Source organism: Acinonyx jubatus, chromosome C2 (genome assembly GCF_027475565.1).
Source record: "Acinonyx jubatus isolate Ajub_Pintada_27869175 chromosome C2, VMU_Ajub_asm_v1.0, whole genome shotgun sequence".
Taxonomy (NCBI): Eukaryota; Metazoa; Chordata; class Mammalia; order Carnivora; family Felidae; genus Acinonyx; species Acinonyx jubatus.
This window is the reverse complement of record NC_069384.1, coordinates 85895122-85912542: the sequence shown is the minus strand read 5'-3', so window position 1 is coordinate 85912542 and position 17421 is coordinate 85895122. Positions and strand designations below refer to the sequence as shown.

The 17421-nt window shown below is 43.8% G+C and overlaps 1 protein-coding gene across 2 annotated transcripts in view; it reads left to right on the top strand.

Annotated features, from left to right (window-relative positions):
- USP13 (ubiquitin specific peptidase 13) overlaps positions 1 to 17421 on the top strand; it is a 117970-nt gene that overhangs the window by 65906 nt on the left and 34643 nt on the right. For both annotated transcript variants that reach the window (XM_027061383.2, XM_053221184.1), the window contains exons 11-13: positions 9064 to 9189; positions 10907 to 11060; positions 13445 to 13619. In XM_027061383.2, coding sequence (XP_026917184.1) covers positions 9064 to 9189; positions 10907 to 11060; positions 13445 to 13619 — 455 coding nt within the window. The remainder of the gene's footprint in view (positions 1 to 9063; positions 9190 to 10906; positions 11061 to 13444; positions 13620 to 17421) is intronic.

Genomic DNA, 17421 nt, shown 5'->3' with positions numbered 1-17421 from the left:
GGTGCCCTTGAAATTCTGCAGTACACAGCTTACACAGCTGCGTTTGGCAGCCCGGCTCGTGGTGCTGCATATGGCCTGAATGGAGTGCGTGCCCCTTTTCTCTATCACCTGCTCTGCCCTCAGAGTGCTCTGTTTTGACTTAGTGGGCAAATCTGTTTCTCAAGTGTTGACCTCTGTGTTCCCACCTTCAGTCAGTCATCCTTAACAAGACTGACAGCAGGAATTCAAAGTGAATAAACGCTTGTTCATAACAAAGCTGGCTAGTTGGGGGAAGTGGAGAAGCTGGGAGAAGGGAGATTATGAAGGGAGCATTTAGAGGTGGTGTTTGGAGGTGGGGAGAAGGAAGGGGCTTAAGAGGGTGGAGAGGGAAATAGATACTCCGAATGGCCAGGCTGGGAGATCAGAGTGGTGTGGGGGCAGGGAGATGCGTTGGTATCCACCATGGCGAGATAACAAGTCTTTCATCCATCCAAGACTGGAAGGCCCTCATCTGGGACACAGCTGAAGGGATGGTTTGGATGTGGGGCTGGAGTATGGGGGTTATTCAGGCTTCTTCCACCTCTGAGCTCCCATGAATCCTTGAAGAGGTGATGGTGAAAACAGCTGGGCCCAGCATTTTGTTTTCATCACATTTTATCCTGGGTTTTCATCCATGCTGTGTCACTTTGTGGGACACTTTTGGGTCAGAGCCCACCTTCCTTGGTGGAGGAGAAGGAGACTGGATTGGGACTTGGGGACTCTGGCTTCCTTTCCTGGCTCTGCAAGGAGCTGTGAGATCATGGGCTAGTCACGCAAGCTTCCAACCCCAGTGGTCAAATGGCAGAATTGGTGTGGGTGGTGGTTGTGACTGTTGCAGGTGTGAAGGTTGTCTCTCCAGTGTAAATACACACAGTGTAAATAAAATCTGTGTGTATTCCTGCCTGGTGTTGTGCTTTTGGAGTCTCCTCATTTGAGAAAATATAGAATAAAAATCATCAACTTAGTAATATTTGCAAGTAAAGTTTGGTTTGGTTAATATTACAATGTCCTTTTACATTAGAAAAAAAGTAGTTCTTATATGAGTAAGGCATGTATTTTTTCAAATTCTATGAATAGTGACTGCTTGGGGCCCTTGCCCCCTCCTCACTGTTGGGTTTAGTGACTGTGGCGCAGTAGCTCTGTGATCTCCAGGGTCTGTAGCCTACAAGTGGGAACCCCAGCTTTGTCTGGCCCAACATGGGTACCCCAGCATTTGGGCCATATTCGGCCTGTAGGTATGTTTCCTTGGTGCACACATAAACACCTGAATTTCCAGCTTCTCTTCAACACTAAGGCCCTGTGGCGATTCCAGGCCCATGATAGCAGATGGCTGGAGCTGAGTAGCAGCCCTCCCTTCAAACAGGACACACAGTCCCCAGCTGGCTCCAGTCCCTTTGTGATTCGTGACTTGCCAGTATGCTGTTGCATTTGAGTGTGTGACCTTTAATCTAGAGGATCTGTGAAATCCTTTCCTGCTCCAAGGTACCGTGATCTAATGGTCTTAGAGAAAGATCCTGAATGTGACCAGTAGTACAATGTGCATCTTGGGAGTGTGGGGAAGACCATCTAGCTGGGTGGGATACAAGTGAGCCTTTGGTTCAGAGATCACCAGGGTCTCTTTAACATTCAAAAGGAGCTTGAGTTGACCATACAATCTGTGGCTCTGGGGGAGTCAGTTTTAAGCTGCTATTTGAACAGACAAGTGATTCATAGTAAAATCTCCATTTCCCCTCCCAGTGGAGGGAATTGCTTTCTGAGGTATCAGGATTTTCACTGGCAGTTGGTTTCAGAGAAACCAGTTTGTGAGACTCTTCTCTGAGGTGTCAGGAGCCCTTTGGTGAGGTGGCCTTGTCCCAGGCCTGTGGCTTTTGTGATTTGTAATGTGCCTGAAATGCCCTAAGAGAAGAAAGAAGGTGTGCTAAAGCAGAGAAGGGGATGGATTACAAGAGGAATGTGTTGTGGAAGGGAGAGAGCATGAGAGAGAAGTCAGAGCCACCATGTGGTGGGAAGGCCTTTTTACACGGCCACCACCACCACCAGCAATACTAATCGCTAAGATTGCATAGTGCTGAGGAAAGGCCTGGCTCTTCCTGTATGTTCGCTAATGCACAGAAACCTTGCCTAAAGTTACACAGTTAGTGAGTGGCAGAGCTGGAATTTACACCAGGCAGGCTGGCCCCTGAGTCTGCATTTGACCCCTACATTATTCTGCATCCCTGATAGTTGTTCTGGCTTTGCTTCAGGCTTTCCAGTGCCTCAGTGTGTGGATGGTGTAGGTGGATGACAACAGGGGGTCCTTAAAGTTTGCAGAATTGCCAGGTGGCCCAGCAACTTGTGTTTCTCAATACCTCTCTCTTACATCTTGGGTCCTTTCTAGGCTACATGCTTCCTAGTATTAAGTTGGTCTTCTGTAGACCAAGGCAAAATCTAGTTTTTATGTACACATGCTTAATGCACATTTTCATCTATAAAAAGATTTGCTGTATTTGTTTTGGGCACTGCCATTTCTACATGAATTTGTTGAATTGATTTTTAAAATTAAATTGCATCTGCTGTAGATAAAACCTCCTCACTTTTATAAAAGGACGCTTTTTCTTCTTCAAAAAATACTCCTGATTTTATGCATTCTAAGACCATGCTTTCACACATTTTAATGCTGAATGACTCTAATTTATTTCTTCTTCCGAAGATAACATGTTTTAAACAATTCTGTATTTTAAACAAACTGCATTTCTTACATGACAATTCATTTGATTTCCCCTCTAAAAAAATACTTGATGAGGAATTACCGGTCTTAGTTTTTGATCACCATGAGATTACCAGTGTTCTGCTTTGAGGTGATGTAATTTTACTCCCAAGCATAAGAGCTTTATTTTCGCTAACCTCCACTTTTCTTGGTGGGGAAAATGTAACATTTCTAACTCACTTTTTGAAATATGAAAAATAGCTTGGGGAAAGCCCTCTGTTCCTTTCTCTTTGGAGATTTGGGGTTTGAATCTGGGTTAGGAACTACTGGCCCAAGGTTTATGGTTTAAGATTAATAAAAGTTTAAATGAACAGATGCCATACACTTGTACTGGGGACAGGCTGAGATGCATCTAGCTTTCTTTTTATTCCTGTGGTCTTACAATGTAAATATCCGTACAGGTGTTGCTCTAATGTGATACAAAGCCCCACTCTTCCTGTGTGTTTATTAATTAAAGCTTTAGGCTCAGCAGAATGTGAGTGGAGAGTATCTGGCTGCTTTCTTGGTGCAGAGTTAAACAGAAAGCCCTGTATAAATAAGCATGTGGGAAAGATTCTGAACACCGTAGTCCTCTCGCTAATTTTAGCTGATCTGTTTTGCAATTGCTGATGGAGAAAGTAAGTACAGTATCCTATAAATATGACAGGTTCCTTAGGTGGTTGCTATTTTGGAGACTCCTGGGGCTTCCTGTTAATAAAGTTAGTTGTTGGGACTAGCCATTGCTTCAGGTGTTTTAAGAGCTGGCTCATGGTGAGAGTGCATGCTTCCTGAAGGCAGGTCTGACTCTTGGTCAGGTCTGGTCACTCCCTCTCATCTTGTGTGGTGACAGACCCATAGGGGACACTGGGATGATGTCAGTGACCCACTGCCAACTAAGAGATGTGGTTTCTGTGACTTCATTCTTTGGTTCTTATTTTGTTTTTTTGGTTTCTTTTAACTAACTGCCTTATCCAGAGCCTGGTCTTAAAAAAAAAATTTTTTTTTTTTTCAATTTGCAAATATGCACACAAGTAGCATTGTGTAGCTTTAGCAATCACCATTCTGCCAGTCTGGTTTCAGCAGTCCCCCCTGAGCTCAACTTTTCCTCCCTGTTCTCTTCCTCTTTCCTCCCCTTCCTCTCCCTTCTCTTCCCCGCAGGATTTTAACACAAAACCCAAGCATCCTCCTTTTCTACCTGTACATGTTCAGTATGCAACTGTGACTAGAATGCCTTCCCCCCACCCCATAAAAATCATGTTAAAAGTTGTTTAAAGTGTTAGTAGCACAGTAACAAAATTCACAACCATTCCTTAGTATCATCTAATATGCAGTCCATGCCCGGAGTTTCCCTTGCAGTATCTAAGATGACTTTTACAAATCCCCCTCCCTTTTTTTCTGCAAGCCATTGATTTATGGAAGGAGCTGAATCATCTGCCCCAGGATTGCTTTAAAGATTATTGCCTTTTTCAGCTTGTGTTCCTGATAAGCTGGAAGCTAGATCTGGAAGATTTTGGACTATACTAGATATGAAGGGAACATACTAATAGTTGAGTATGGGAATTAGTAAGACTTCCATCTGAAGTCAGATAGAAAAGGTGTGGGGCATGGGCACAGGCAGACAGGCCAGCTGATGACCAAGACATTGACTGTGGAGTTCAGCTAGTTTTAACTAAGATGCTTGAACCCGGTGAAAGCCGGGAGCTGGTCTGCAGTGTGACGTGGAGAGGAAGAGATAGTGTCTCTCTGATTAGGAAGCTTCTTCAAATAACTTTTCAATGGTAAACAAGCTATAGCTTGACAGAGGATCGAACAAAGGATTAAGAAAGGTCAGTCCAGGGAAAACAAATGAAATGGGCACAGAAAGAGAAGAGGTGTGGGGGTGGGTAATGAATGAGGCTGGGCCACGGCCCAGTGCGGGGCTGAGGTGCTGGGGTTCTCACCACAGTCCCTGTTGAAACTTCTCCTCCCAGTTGTACGACCACACAGTGAATGGCACAGAGCAGCAGCCAGCTTTTCTGAATTTACTGACTTGTTGAACTTTCCAAGGCAGCTGCTTTGATGGGGACTGGCAGCCACATCGGGTTGAAGTGCAGCTTGCAGGAAGAAATGCCATCAGCAGCAGGCAGTGAGTGAGTGTGTATGTGAATGCCTAAAGATAAATGCTCAATGTGAAAAGACTCATTCCGTGTGGTTCCTCTGCACTGCCAAGAGCAGAGGAATAGTTGCTGGACTGGCCTGGAATGTTGACTCCAGAAGCGTGTGGGTTTGAAGAGGGCTCAGTCAGAGTCCAAGGCATACTGTTTTCATTTTTTCAGCAACTGGTGAGATGGACTCAGGGCCATCAGAGATGAGAGCTAGTAATTATTACTAGCAGTATTAAGACATGGGATAGGGGTGCTGGGTGGCTCAGCTGGTTGAGTGTCTGACTCTTGATCTTGGCTCAGGTCATGATCTCATGGTTCCTGAGTTTGAGCCCCATGTTGGGCTCTGCGCTGATGATGCACAGAGGATGTTTTGGATTCTGTCTCTCCTTCTCCTCTCTGCCCCTCCTCTGCTTGTGCACTCTCTACAAAAAAAAAAAAAAAAAAAAAAAAAAAAGACCTGGGATAAAGAGAGAGACAGACACACACAGGGAGACAGACAGTGAGATAGCAAGTAACTGACTTCTGTAGCTGTGTGATCCTGGGCCAGTTATTTACTACTTCTTTGCTTCAGTTTCCTCATCTGTCAAGTGGAGAAAATCATCATCATTATCATCACCTTGTCAGGTTAGGTGAGTTAAGCAAGATACATGTATAAAGTAGTCAGAACTATGCCTGACATCTAGTAAGTATTTATCCAAGTACCTAGAACAATGGCTGACATGTTATAGCACTCAGTAAATTTCTGTTAAATGAATGAATAAATGTTAGCCGTGATGCAAGGCATTATTTTTGTGTGCTTGTGTTGGGTGACACCGTGTGGTAGACAGGCATCAAGCAGTGTGAGTGAAGAGAGTTACGCTTGTTACATCGTCCCCGGGAGGTCTTTATACAGGTAGTAACATTAATTATCAGGTGTAAATTGGTCTTCATCTAGCACTGGAAGCACATCTGACGCCACGCATGTGTGTAAGCTGGTCATTTATGTACAGTTTCCAGGTCCTCAGATGCCCAAATGCTCCCACTTTGGAGAATTCTCCTTTAAGAGCTGCTGGCGCTGTTGTGGGTCTTCTGCAGTGTTCCTCAGCGTTTGTTATGGACACGTGTGTTGTCTTTCATTTCCCCATGGTCTCTCAGCTCTCGGAAGGTAGAATCCCCAGTAGTGCTCTGCGTGATGTAGGTGATTAGTAAATACTGGATGACAGGGTTAGGTCATGTATATATTCAACAAGATAGGAAAAATCACCAGAGTTTTATTAGAAACGTTGCTTTTAGGAAATATGTGTTGGGGAGATTTTACACGTAGAGCCGCTATGGGACTGCAGGGAGATGGGTACGAGAGTTTTCCCATCCCCCGTTGCATCTGATTGTGTGATTGTGCACACCTAACATGGTGCCTGGACCCTAGGCATTGACCTGGATGTCTAGGAGATCTCATAGAAGTGTGAAACGTGGCCTCCACCTGCTAAAGCCTGCAGTGAGGCCAAGGAGGTGGGCCAGAGCAGACTGGAAGTTACAGGAAGTGGGAGGCACGCTGTGCTGTGTGCTCAGTGATGGCCCGCCCAGGGACCACATTTCCTGGACTGCAGAGGGGAATGTGGCCCAGAAGCTGAGCAAGTGGAGTTTTTTTTTTTTTTTTTCAATATATGAAATTTATTGTCAAATTGGTTTCCATACAACACCCAGTGCTCATCCCAAAAGGTGCCCTCCTCAATACCCATCACCCACCCTCCCCTCCCTCCCACCCCCCATCAACCCTCATTTTGTTCTCAGTTTTTAAGAGTCTCTTATGCTTTGGCTCTCTCCCACTCTAACCTCTTTTTTTTTTTTTTTCCTTCCCCTCCCCCATGGGTTTCTGTTAAGTTTCTCAGGATAGCAAGTGGAGGTTTTGAGAAGAAGTAGGTGTGCAGCAGCCACACAGTTTGCACAGTACATGAACCACTTCCTCTGCTTGCTTGGCAAGCTGAGGTTTGTCTCACTGAGACCTACTGTGTGCTACAGCTGCCACTCCCTATCTTTGCTTCAGAGAGCTTGGAATTGGAATCACAACTAGAGTTCATTCTGGTTCTGCTCTGTTAGCTGCATGATAATCTGGTCGTAAGACCTCTTTGAGTTGAAAGATCTGTCTGGCACTTCTCTGCCCGTCTCTGTTCCTCTAGCTATCAAGTGAGGATAACGGAAGTCCCTTCTTTGCGGGGTTCTTGTGAGTATTGAGTGAAGTGACATGTAACACCATTATTAGATGGGTGAACTTGGAGGGGACTCAGGAAACAGCTTTATCATGAGCCCACCTCTGTCCTCCGTGGTGATATGGACTCATCCTGTTCTGCCTCTTCAGAGCATCTCAGGCAGATCGCCTAGATTTCCAGTGATTTCCTGCAGATTACCAGCATTAAAAAGTCCAGTTCACATCAAAGGCAGTTGAAAGCATCTCTCCCCTACCAGGCTCGGGAGTCATGGAAACCAGCAGTGCACAAGGGCTAGCTAGCATCAGCATCCTCTGGTAGCTTTGTGTCCTTGCTCCCTCTGGCTCTGGCCCCTCTAAAGTCAAGTAAGGATCAAGGGATGGAGATACTAGACAAGAGGCAGAGCCTTTCACTGAGCTAGTGTGTTTGGCTTCCTCTTGGCTGCCATGTGTATTCTGCCATGGTTAGCCTTTTTGTAGGGGCACATTAGTGCTTCCTTAGAGGTGTCCCTCCTCCCTGCCTGTCTCCTCAGGGACCTCCACAGGGACCTTTCCCTATTTTCTGTTCAACTGACTTCTGTAACCCCCACCTTGGCTCCTGCCTCAAGTCTCCTCTGCCAGCTGACTTTCCATCATCTTATGCAGTGTCCTTTCTGAAGGAGCCTGGCTACTATTTTTCTGGTCCCCAGGGAAGTTCACATATCCTTATCTATCAGAGTTGTCCCTGCCACCCACTCTTTGCACTCTGTCCTCCTGGCAGCTGCTGCTAGCCTCCTCCAGCTTCTCCAGGCAAGGGGCAAGCTCCTGGAAACAACCCGTGCTCTGATCCAGAAACAGCCAAGGGCACGCTCATGAGCCTGAGCACTCTGCAGCGGTTACTGGGGGCATGCTGTGCCATTTCCTCTCTTGGAGGTACAGGCATACCTCGAAGAGAATGTGGGTTTGGTTCCAGACCACCACAGTAAAGGGAATACTGCAATGAAGGGAGCCAAATGAATTTTTTGGTTTCCTGGTGCATATAAAAGCTGTTTATACGACGCTGTGGCCTACTTTTTTAAATTTTATTTTTTTAATGTTTACTTATTTTTGAGAGAGAGAGATACAGAGACAGAGCACAAACGGGAGGGTCAGAGAATCTGAAGCAGGCTCCAGGCTTGAACTCGTGAATCGAGAGATCGTGACCTGAGTCGGAGTTGGATGCTCAACCGACTGAGCCACCCAGGCGCCCTAACACTGTGGCCTATTAAGTGTGCAGTAGCATTATGTCTAAAAAAATCCCCCAAAACAATGTGCATACCTTAATGAAAAATACCTTACTGCCGAAAAATGCTAATCATCATCTGAGCTTTCGGTGAGTTGTAAGTACTGATCACAGGTCACCATAACAAATATACAATAATGAAAAAGTTTGAAATATTTTGAGAATTAAGCAACATTTGACACACAGACACAAAATGAACGAATGCAATTGGAAAAATGGCGCCCACAGACTTGTTTGGTGCAGGGCGGCCACACACCTTCAGTTTGTAAAAAAACACAGTATCGTTGAGTCACGGTAAAGTCAAGCACGATAAAATGAGGTCTGCTGCACCCCCGTCTCTATGGGGGCTTCTCTCAGACTCTCTCACAAGGAGGGAAGGGGGTGCTGCAGAGCTCTCCTCCCCTTTGGCCTCCTTCAGAGAACCCCCACTCCTGCCTCTCTTGCCTGCCCTGAAGTGGGCCATAATGGCCTGCCTTGGAGCATGTCCTGTGAAGATGGGTCGAATAATGCCTTTCTTTAGAGAGTGGAGGTGTTTCTCCTGTGTTTCGTTAGTGCGGTGCCTGCTGCACACTAAACGTCCAGCGAACGTTGGCTGTCATCACTGTTTAACTTCTGTGGGCTTTAGTGGTCTCATCTGAAAATTGGGACTTATGGTCATCCCTACCCTGCTGGCTGCTCAGTGCTGTTAACGTGTGTGAAACTATTGTAAGTTGGTTTTATTTTTACATCTCAGCCTCAACAGAATGGGATCTCTCCACGCATGTTTAAGGCCTTCGTAAGCAAGAGCCACCCGGAATTCTCCTCTAATAGACAGCAGGATGCCCAGGAGTTCTTCTTGCACCTGGTGAATCTAGTAGAGGTGAGAAGGTGGTTTTCCAAACTGCTCAAAGCGTTGTAAGAGGTGTGCCCAATCCGCAGGTGCAGCCCATTGTGTTGTGGCCAGGGTGCCCACCCCCGCCCCTTTCCTGAATCTCTCATGGTCCAAGCTCGTGTGGCATTGGTGTGAGGCTTGCTCTGCGCAGCCCGTTTGGCAGAGTCGCTTCTCAGTCCCTGTTTTCTAGCACTTCTGGATCTTCCTGTTCTTCTTTAATTTGTACTTATAAGAGTGTTTGTCCATAATTTCATTCACAGGTTTTTTGGTCTCCATGACAGACTTCCTTAAGAGGCGGGTGTGGTCTTTGGTGTCCTTGTGCCACCACTCAGAAGAGATGGGCACGTTCTACTTACAGCAGAGTCAAATCACATTAAATGCTGTGGTTTTTCAAAGCTACTGAGAATTTGTGATTAAACTATTTTTCCCCTTCTTAAAAAACAGCCGCTTTTTCCTGATTACAAACATGTTCTTGTGGAAAATATAAAAAGGCAGAAAGAAAATAAAAATCACCAGTGAGAACAGCCCCTACCAACAACCAGTGCTAACATTTTGGTGTCTGACCTACCAGTCTCTTTCTGGGTGCATTAAAAAAAATTTTTTTTTAACGTTTATTTATTTTTGAGACAGAGAGAGAGACAGAGCATGAACGGGGGAGGGGCAGAGAGAGAGGGAGACACAGAATCGGAAGCAGGCTCCAGGCTCTGAGCCATCAGCCCAGAGCCCGATGTGGGGCTCGAACTCACGGACTGCGAGATCGTGACCTGAGCTGAAGTCGGACGCTTAACCGACTGAGCCACCCAGGCACCCCTGGGTGCATTTTTTTAAAGCAGGTTTCAAACCCACTGGGACTTGAACTCACGACCCTGGGATCAAGACCTGAGCTGAGATCAAGAGTCGGCTGCTTAACTGACTGAGCCACCCAGGCGCCTCCCTGGGTGCATTTATTAATTCTCTCCAGACTGTTTCATAAGCATTGTTTTCTTTTCTTTCTTTTTAAAAATTTTTTAATGTTTATTTATTTTTGAGAGACAGAGACAGGGTGTGAGCAGGGGAGGGGCAGAGAGAGAGGGAGACAGAATCTGAAGCAGCTCCAGGCTCCAAGCCGTCAGCACAGGGCATGACGTGGGGCTCGAACTCACTAACTGTGAGATCATGACTTGAGCTGAAGTCGGACGCTTAACCGACTGAGCCACTGAGACACCCCTATAAGCATTACTTTCCACTTAACCTGTTGTGAATGTTTTGTCCATATCGTTACATATTTGGATGTAGCATGATTTCTTTTTTATTTGTATATAATTTACACAAATGCATTTACATGATCATATCATATGTGCCTTAATTTTTCCAGGGCAACCCTTTATTACCCTCGCCTCCCCCCTGCCTTGTCGTTAGTATGTCTCCCTCACCCCTTTTCTTCTGATTCCATCTAAGTCAGTCCCTCTTTCATAACTGTTCATGGCTGCATAATGTTAATTCACATGATGAACTACAGTTTATTTAACCAGTCCCCCATTTTTTGACTTTAGAGAAATGCCAGTGTTTTGTTATGAACATACTCTAGGTGAACTGCCATGCCCAGAGGGAATGCTTAGAAATGCCCAATCTCTGCACCAGATTGATAGATACTCTGTTTTATGCCAGTTTTTATTTATGGCTCAATAGTCCTAAATTTACTAACCTGATATAATCTAATCTTCAGAGGAACCGCATTGGCTCAGAAAACCCAAGTGATGTTTTTCGGTTTTTGGTGGAAGAACGTATTCAGTGCTGTCAGACCCGGAAAGTCCGCTACACGGAGAGGGTGGATTACCTGATGCAGTTACCTGTGGCCATGGAGGCAGCAACCAACAAGGGTAATGGTTCCAAAGTGGGAAACTAGCAGTGTGCTTTCTCATACGTGAAAACCCTCGAACTGGAGAGAAGGAATACGGTTCAGTCACTGCCAAGTTGCGTCAGGCGTAGACCCAGCCCAGATGGCGTCTGGTTGGCACGTCTCTTTTCCTCGTTTCCTCAGTCCCCGTGTGATTTTCTTGTGAGAAGAGTCCAACGCATCACAGGCTTTTGTTGGAGGGATTACGGATGGAACCTATTTTAGTGCCTATAAATTTGACCAACCAGTTGGCTTGGAGTCAGCTTAATTTGGTGGGACATTATTTGTAATTATAAATGTGGAAAGTTCTTTGAACATTAGCACTCATGAGTTGTGCTAGAAGTTCTGAGGGAAATGATCAGAACTGCGTTCTTTTTATTTATTTATTCTTTTTGGGGGGGCGCAAGTGAGCAAGGGGCAGAGAGAGAGAAAGGGAGAGAGAAAGGGAGAAGTGGACTCACCCAAAGTGGAGCTCGAGCTTACCTGATGTGGGACTCAAACTCACGAACCATGAGATCATGATCTGAGCTGAAGTCAGATGTTTAGCTGACTGAGCCACCCAGGTGCCCCAGAACTGCATTTTTTTAAAAAAATTTTTTAATGTCTTATTTATTTTTGAGACCAAGAGAGACAGAGCACGAGCAGGGGAGGGGCAGAGAGAGAGGGAGACACAGATTCCGAAGCAGGCTCCAGGCTCTGAGCTGTCAGCACAGAGCCCGACGCAGGGCTCGAACCCACGAACTGTGAGATCATGACCTGAGCCGAAGTTGGACGCTTAACCAACTGAGCTGCCCAGGCGCCCCCAGAACTGCATTTTTTGATGTGAGACATTCTAGCAGAGATCTCGAAATAACCTGGCTTTGACCTCTGAGTATTGAAAATGCCTCCTGTGGGAGATGAAGTGGGGCAGGACCAAGACCCATTAGAAGGGTCTCTGGACTTCAGAAGAAGGTAGAGGAACCATGGCCAGGCTGGGGTCTCAGGAGAAGATTCCTTCAGTTTGTTTATCTGGTTCTTCCCAAGCAGAATAGAGGAAGGGTATTATCTACTATGTTACTTATGTCCTGTGAACTGGTCATTTCTGTGAAGGTCAACAACTCAGTGGGTGGCCTTTTTCCCTTTTTTTGGGGGGGGGTCAGTTTGTTGTGCTAATGAGGATTATGATGATTTTAAGATGAAATGATTTCCATTTTCTATAAGCTCCTGCAACTTTGGACCAGTTTTAAAATTCTTATCCATTATATAATGTAGAAATGAGGGTAGGGGTCTGTGGTTTATTTCTGTTTTAGAATAAGGCTTGATTGCTTTCTCTTGCCAGCCTTGGGGATATTCTACTCAGTTCTGTGATCCTCTATAACTCAGTGTTTATAATTTATGAGTAGTAACTATTCTTTTTCAGAAAGGAGATTTATAATTTAGTCTCTGGGAATTGATTGTTGGGAACACCTAATGTTGGCATCCTAGATATAAGTACGTCATAAACTGATAGTGGGCTGGACAGTGAATTTCAAACCCATGCTCAGATGTGCTTAAGAAAACACATAGGTACATAAGGGTGCTTAAAAACTGCTAATTCAGGAGTAATTTGTTTTATTTTGGGTTTTTTTTTTTTTTGGTTAAGAAAAGGAATTCCCAAAAAGGCCCTTTCAAAATTATATAAAATTTTGACTTATAGGCAGTTTCCAAGAGCAGATCTGCTGACTCTTGGGAAGTTGATGATGTGATGTTTTCTTTTTCCCTTGGTATTTTAATTGTTTGAGCAGGAATAGTGTAAAAGGCCTTCTAGGTTGGTGGCTCTGCTATCTGAGGTGGTGGGTAACCTCAACCTGAGTTGTCTGGGCAGCATTGGTTAGAATCACAGGCTGTGTGTGGTAGAGGACTCTGGCCCCTATAGGTCTTCTTGCTCCTTGGTCCACACCCTCCATGACCTCTAATCAGAATGAAGAGATGACCCTTGGGTCTCTTTCAGTGTGAAATTCTCTGGTGTGAAGACTTTGTGATTGGAAGGTGGCATTTGGGTAATCCCAGTCTTGACCTCTGGACGAATGAAAGACCAGGTTCCTGCATCACTCACATTACACATGAGGGCAGAACCTCTGATCTGGGCTGGAGTTCACAGGTCCCTCCTGTGAGTCTCAAAGAAGAACAGGCAAAAAAAAATATGAATGGTTCATGCGTTCTGTCAGTGCCACTTTAAAGATGGCTCAAGATCAGCCTTTCAGCAGGCTTTTCTGGATCTGTGGAGGGCAACAAGTAAGCAATCTTGCCCCAGCCCAGAAGCCTTCGGGAAGGTTGGCTAAAGGGGGAGTTTTTCACTTTAAGAAGATAAGAGTGAGTACAAGGTCATTCATGTGCTCTTTTACTCAGATGAACTGATTGCCTATGAATTAACGAGAAGGGAAGCAGAAGCAAACAGAAGACCCCTTCCTGAGTTGGTTCGCGCCAAGATACCATTTAGTGCCTGCCTTCAGGCCTTTTCTGAACCAGAAAATGTCGATGACTTCTGGAGCAGCGCCCTACAAGCAAAATCTGCGGGTGTTAAGTAAGTGTGTATATGTAGGCACCTGTGTGTGTGTTCTTGTATGGTGGGAGTGGGGTGAGGGGGGACCCTTGACAGGTGGGGAATGGCTAGGGGAGAGGTAGCAGGGAACTGTATAAGTCTGCACATGCTTGCTCACGTGAGATGGGATAATGAATCATGCAACCCTAATTATAGAGCTCACTTGTATGAGACCTGTCCAATAAAATGTTCATAATTTATATTATGTGCTAGGGAGGGAATGCCTTTTTTTTTTTTAAAGGCAAGGCTGTGGTTTATCCTCTATTAGGAAATTTCTTTTTTCCAAGAGGATGTAGTCAAGAACTCCAACAACCCCCTACCCCAACCCCATGGTAAGAATGATATTAATGAAGAAATTATGGAAATACTCATGATAGTCTTCAATATTTAAACTCCATATGATATAGTTTAATTCCATAATTAAAAATTTGGCTTAGAACTTGGTGACCAGGGCTCTCAGGGTATTTCAAAGTGGACATAGGGCTCCTGCTCTTTGTTCAAATGAGCTGCTCAGGACTTAGCTAGGAGATGTTCAGTTTCCACATTGTGTGCCTCATTGTCAGGTACATAAGTTTGTTTTTTTTTTTTTTCTGCACTTGACACCTTAATCGATTTTATACAGTCAAATGTGTAAAGTCCTCATAGTCGCATAAAATGAAGGGAGGTCTGGAAGTTTGGTTCTGGGAATTTTATTCCTTTTAGATATTCTTTGTTTTTTAAATTTATTTTTAAGAGAGAGAGACAGAGCACGAGCGGGGGAGGGACAGAGAGAGAGACACAGATCTGAAACAGGCTCCAGTTTCTGAACTGTCAGCACAGAGCCCGATGCAGGGCTCGAACCCACCAGCTGTGAGATCATGAGCTCACGAGCCAACGTCAGATGCTTAACTGAGCCACCCAAGCACCCCCACGCCTTTTAGATATTATTTGGCCATCTGTCTTCCTGACAAAAATTGAGCTCTATCTAGTTGATGTGAAAGGGGAATGAAGGCTGAAGAGCTACTGCTGGATGTTTTATCACCTCAAGTAGCCGTCAAACCTAAATCCTTTATTCTCTGGAACAGCCATCCCTGGGATTCCTCTTTGTTTCAGATGATTGACTTCATATGTTAAAAATGGGAAAGCACAAAGATTTATTTCAAAGAGCTAAAAAAAGCCATAATTTCTTAAAATGATTGTTTTAAATGTTGTTCATATCCAAATGAGGTTAATAATTTTCCATTCCTTTATCAGTTATTCAATGTGAAGTAAGTTTTTATCCTAGGATTGCTGAGTTACAGGGTCTGTGTTGTGTGTGTGTGTGTGTGTGTGTGTGTGTGTGTGTGTGTGTGTGTGTTGTATGTGTGTCCTTGCAGAGAAACATTGATGAGTTGGTGTGCTAAATGTGTGAAATTTGGAGACATCATTGGGCAGTTAGACATCTACACAGTATCTTGGTGGTAGACCCACTTTCTTTAATTATTTTTCCTCCAGCTTTATTGAGATATCATTGACATTATTGAGATATTGACATATATAGATATATATTGAGATATAATAACATTGTGTACGTTTAAGGTATACAACATAATGATTTTATTTTATTTTGGTTTTTTTTGCTTTAATTATTGACAGTAGGTGGAAGATTTCTCAAACAGTTATCCTTCTCTTTTTGCGCTTTAATTCTGTTTATGTATGGGATATAGAAGTGATCAGGGGACCTGGCCACCTAGAAAGTCCCCAGCATCAGATGTAAGCTGCAGAGTTGTTCTTCATACCTGTCTGCTTGGCTACCCTTTTCTGTTCTTCAGAAAAGTAGCCTTGTGTCTTAGAAGTGCAAGGTGTGACACACTCTCTGGGCCTGCAGAAAGGAGCCTTCTTATCACTTGGAAAAGGCCCATCGTTAAAATGGAGTTGGGAGGCATTAGCTTTCCAGAGACAGAGGCTCTCACCCCAGGGTGAGTGATCAGGAGATCTAGATCCTTCTCCTGTGTCCACTTCCCAGCCTATGTTCTATCCCAGGGCACAGTCACCACCCAGTGTCCTTCTTGCATCTGTAATGGAGGAATGATGCTTGCTTACCTGGTTTTTTCCTCAAGCGCTACAAAATATTTAGTTGTAGGCAGTGCTAACATAACTCTCTAGAGGAGGGGTTTCTTCTTTCTCTAATCCTTGACAGTAGATATTAAACATGTTTATTCCTTTTCTCTGTCTTTTACATACATACATGCTCTCATTCTTTTATGTATATAAAAAAATTAATACTGGATGTATCCAGTTGTTAATAATTGAAAACTGGTATTTGTGGAAAAGGAGAAGACAATGTTAGGTTAATAAAGCAGCTACCATTTTTTGGTCCATTTATTATTTCAGGTCATGTGTTAAGCACTTACCATCAATTGTCATTTAATCCTCTTGGTACTACTGTGAAGTGGGTGCCATTCTCCCCATTTTATGGATGAGGAGATAAAAGGAGAAATAATTGGCCAGTAAGTGGCAGACCTGGAATTCATTCAGATCTATTGAGTTCAAAGTTTAAACTCTTAATTCCTCTGTTACATAGTATCCAATTTCCCTTATCATTTCGTATCTGCTTATATCCTTATAACCCTTATACAAAGCCTTGCATATTCCTTGTTATGCCTTATCATGTTTCAAGTATTAGTTTTGGGAGACACAGTTCAGGATATTCCTAAAAGATTTTTTTTCTTTTTCTTATTTCTAGCAATATAGACACGGTCTCCTTATGTTAGTTTAGGGTCTTGAATTTTTCTTGTGTTAGACCCAGACACTGAAAGACCAGGAAGAGGCAAAAAAATGTCCTTTTTGTAGATCTTCAGTCAGTATAGACCAGAATAAAGACTCTTTCTTCAAATAGTTCTGAACAGGCAGTCTCTGGGAAGAATATTAGTGTTTGGACATTTCATTCACCTAGCAAGTATTATTGTTCACCTGGAATATTCTAGGCAGTGAGTTGAACAAGACCTAGTTCCTGCCTTTAAGCAGCTCACAGGGGAAGGGTCAATAGGGAGAGATTTTGTGTGGACTTTTATCATTTATGAAGAGGAAGGTACAGTGTAGGATTCCAGAGTGCAAGCTTTGAATGGACAGGCAGTGTTTAATCCCCAGTGTAGAACTTACTGATATGTGACCTTGGCCAAGTGACTTCATCTCCCTAAGCTCCTGTTTCCTTATGTGTAAACCAGGATAATAATAGTTTCTTCCTAGGGTTGGGGTGAAGGTTAAGGCAAGATAAACTATGCAGAGTGCTTTGTATAGTGCCTCACATGCTGTAATTACTATTACCATTGTTTTTATCTTTCCTTTCCTTTTTTTTTCTTGCCTTAGGTTATACAGTTGGACTGTGGTTGATTAATTGTTGTGTTTTCAACATATTCAATGGAAAGAATAGAATTGTATTTTTTTAGTTGCCAGGTTTTCAATACAGTGGACAATATTAATTTCACAGAGAAGGACAGCTTATATATTTTCTTATCAAGGCTTTCATAGTGTTTTTGCCTTGATTATGATTGGCAAACAATTGATATACTTTAAGTGATGATAATAGGTTGTCAGTAGACAGTGCAACAGTGTTGTCAGGCACAATTCTAAGCACTTTGTATACTAAGTGATTTAGTCCCCATAGCAGTTTTTTGAGGTAAATTTGCTGTGTGTCTACCTAGATCTTTTTGAATGGTTTACAGTCTCATGGTCTTTCAGGAAAAATTTTAATTCCCAGGAATTAATTTTACGAATAAAAGAGTAAGTGGTGCATAATTTACACTTTTTGCTAGATTTAACTAAC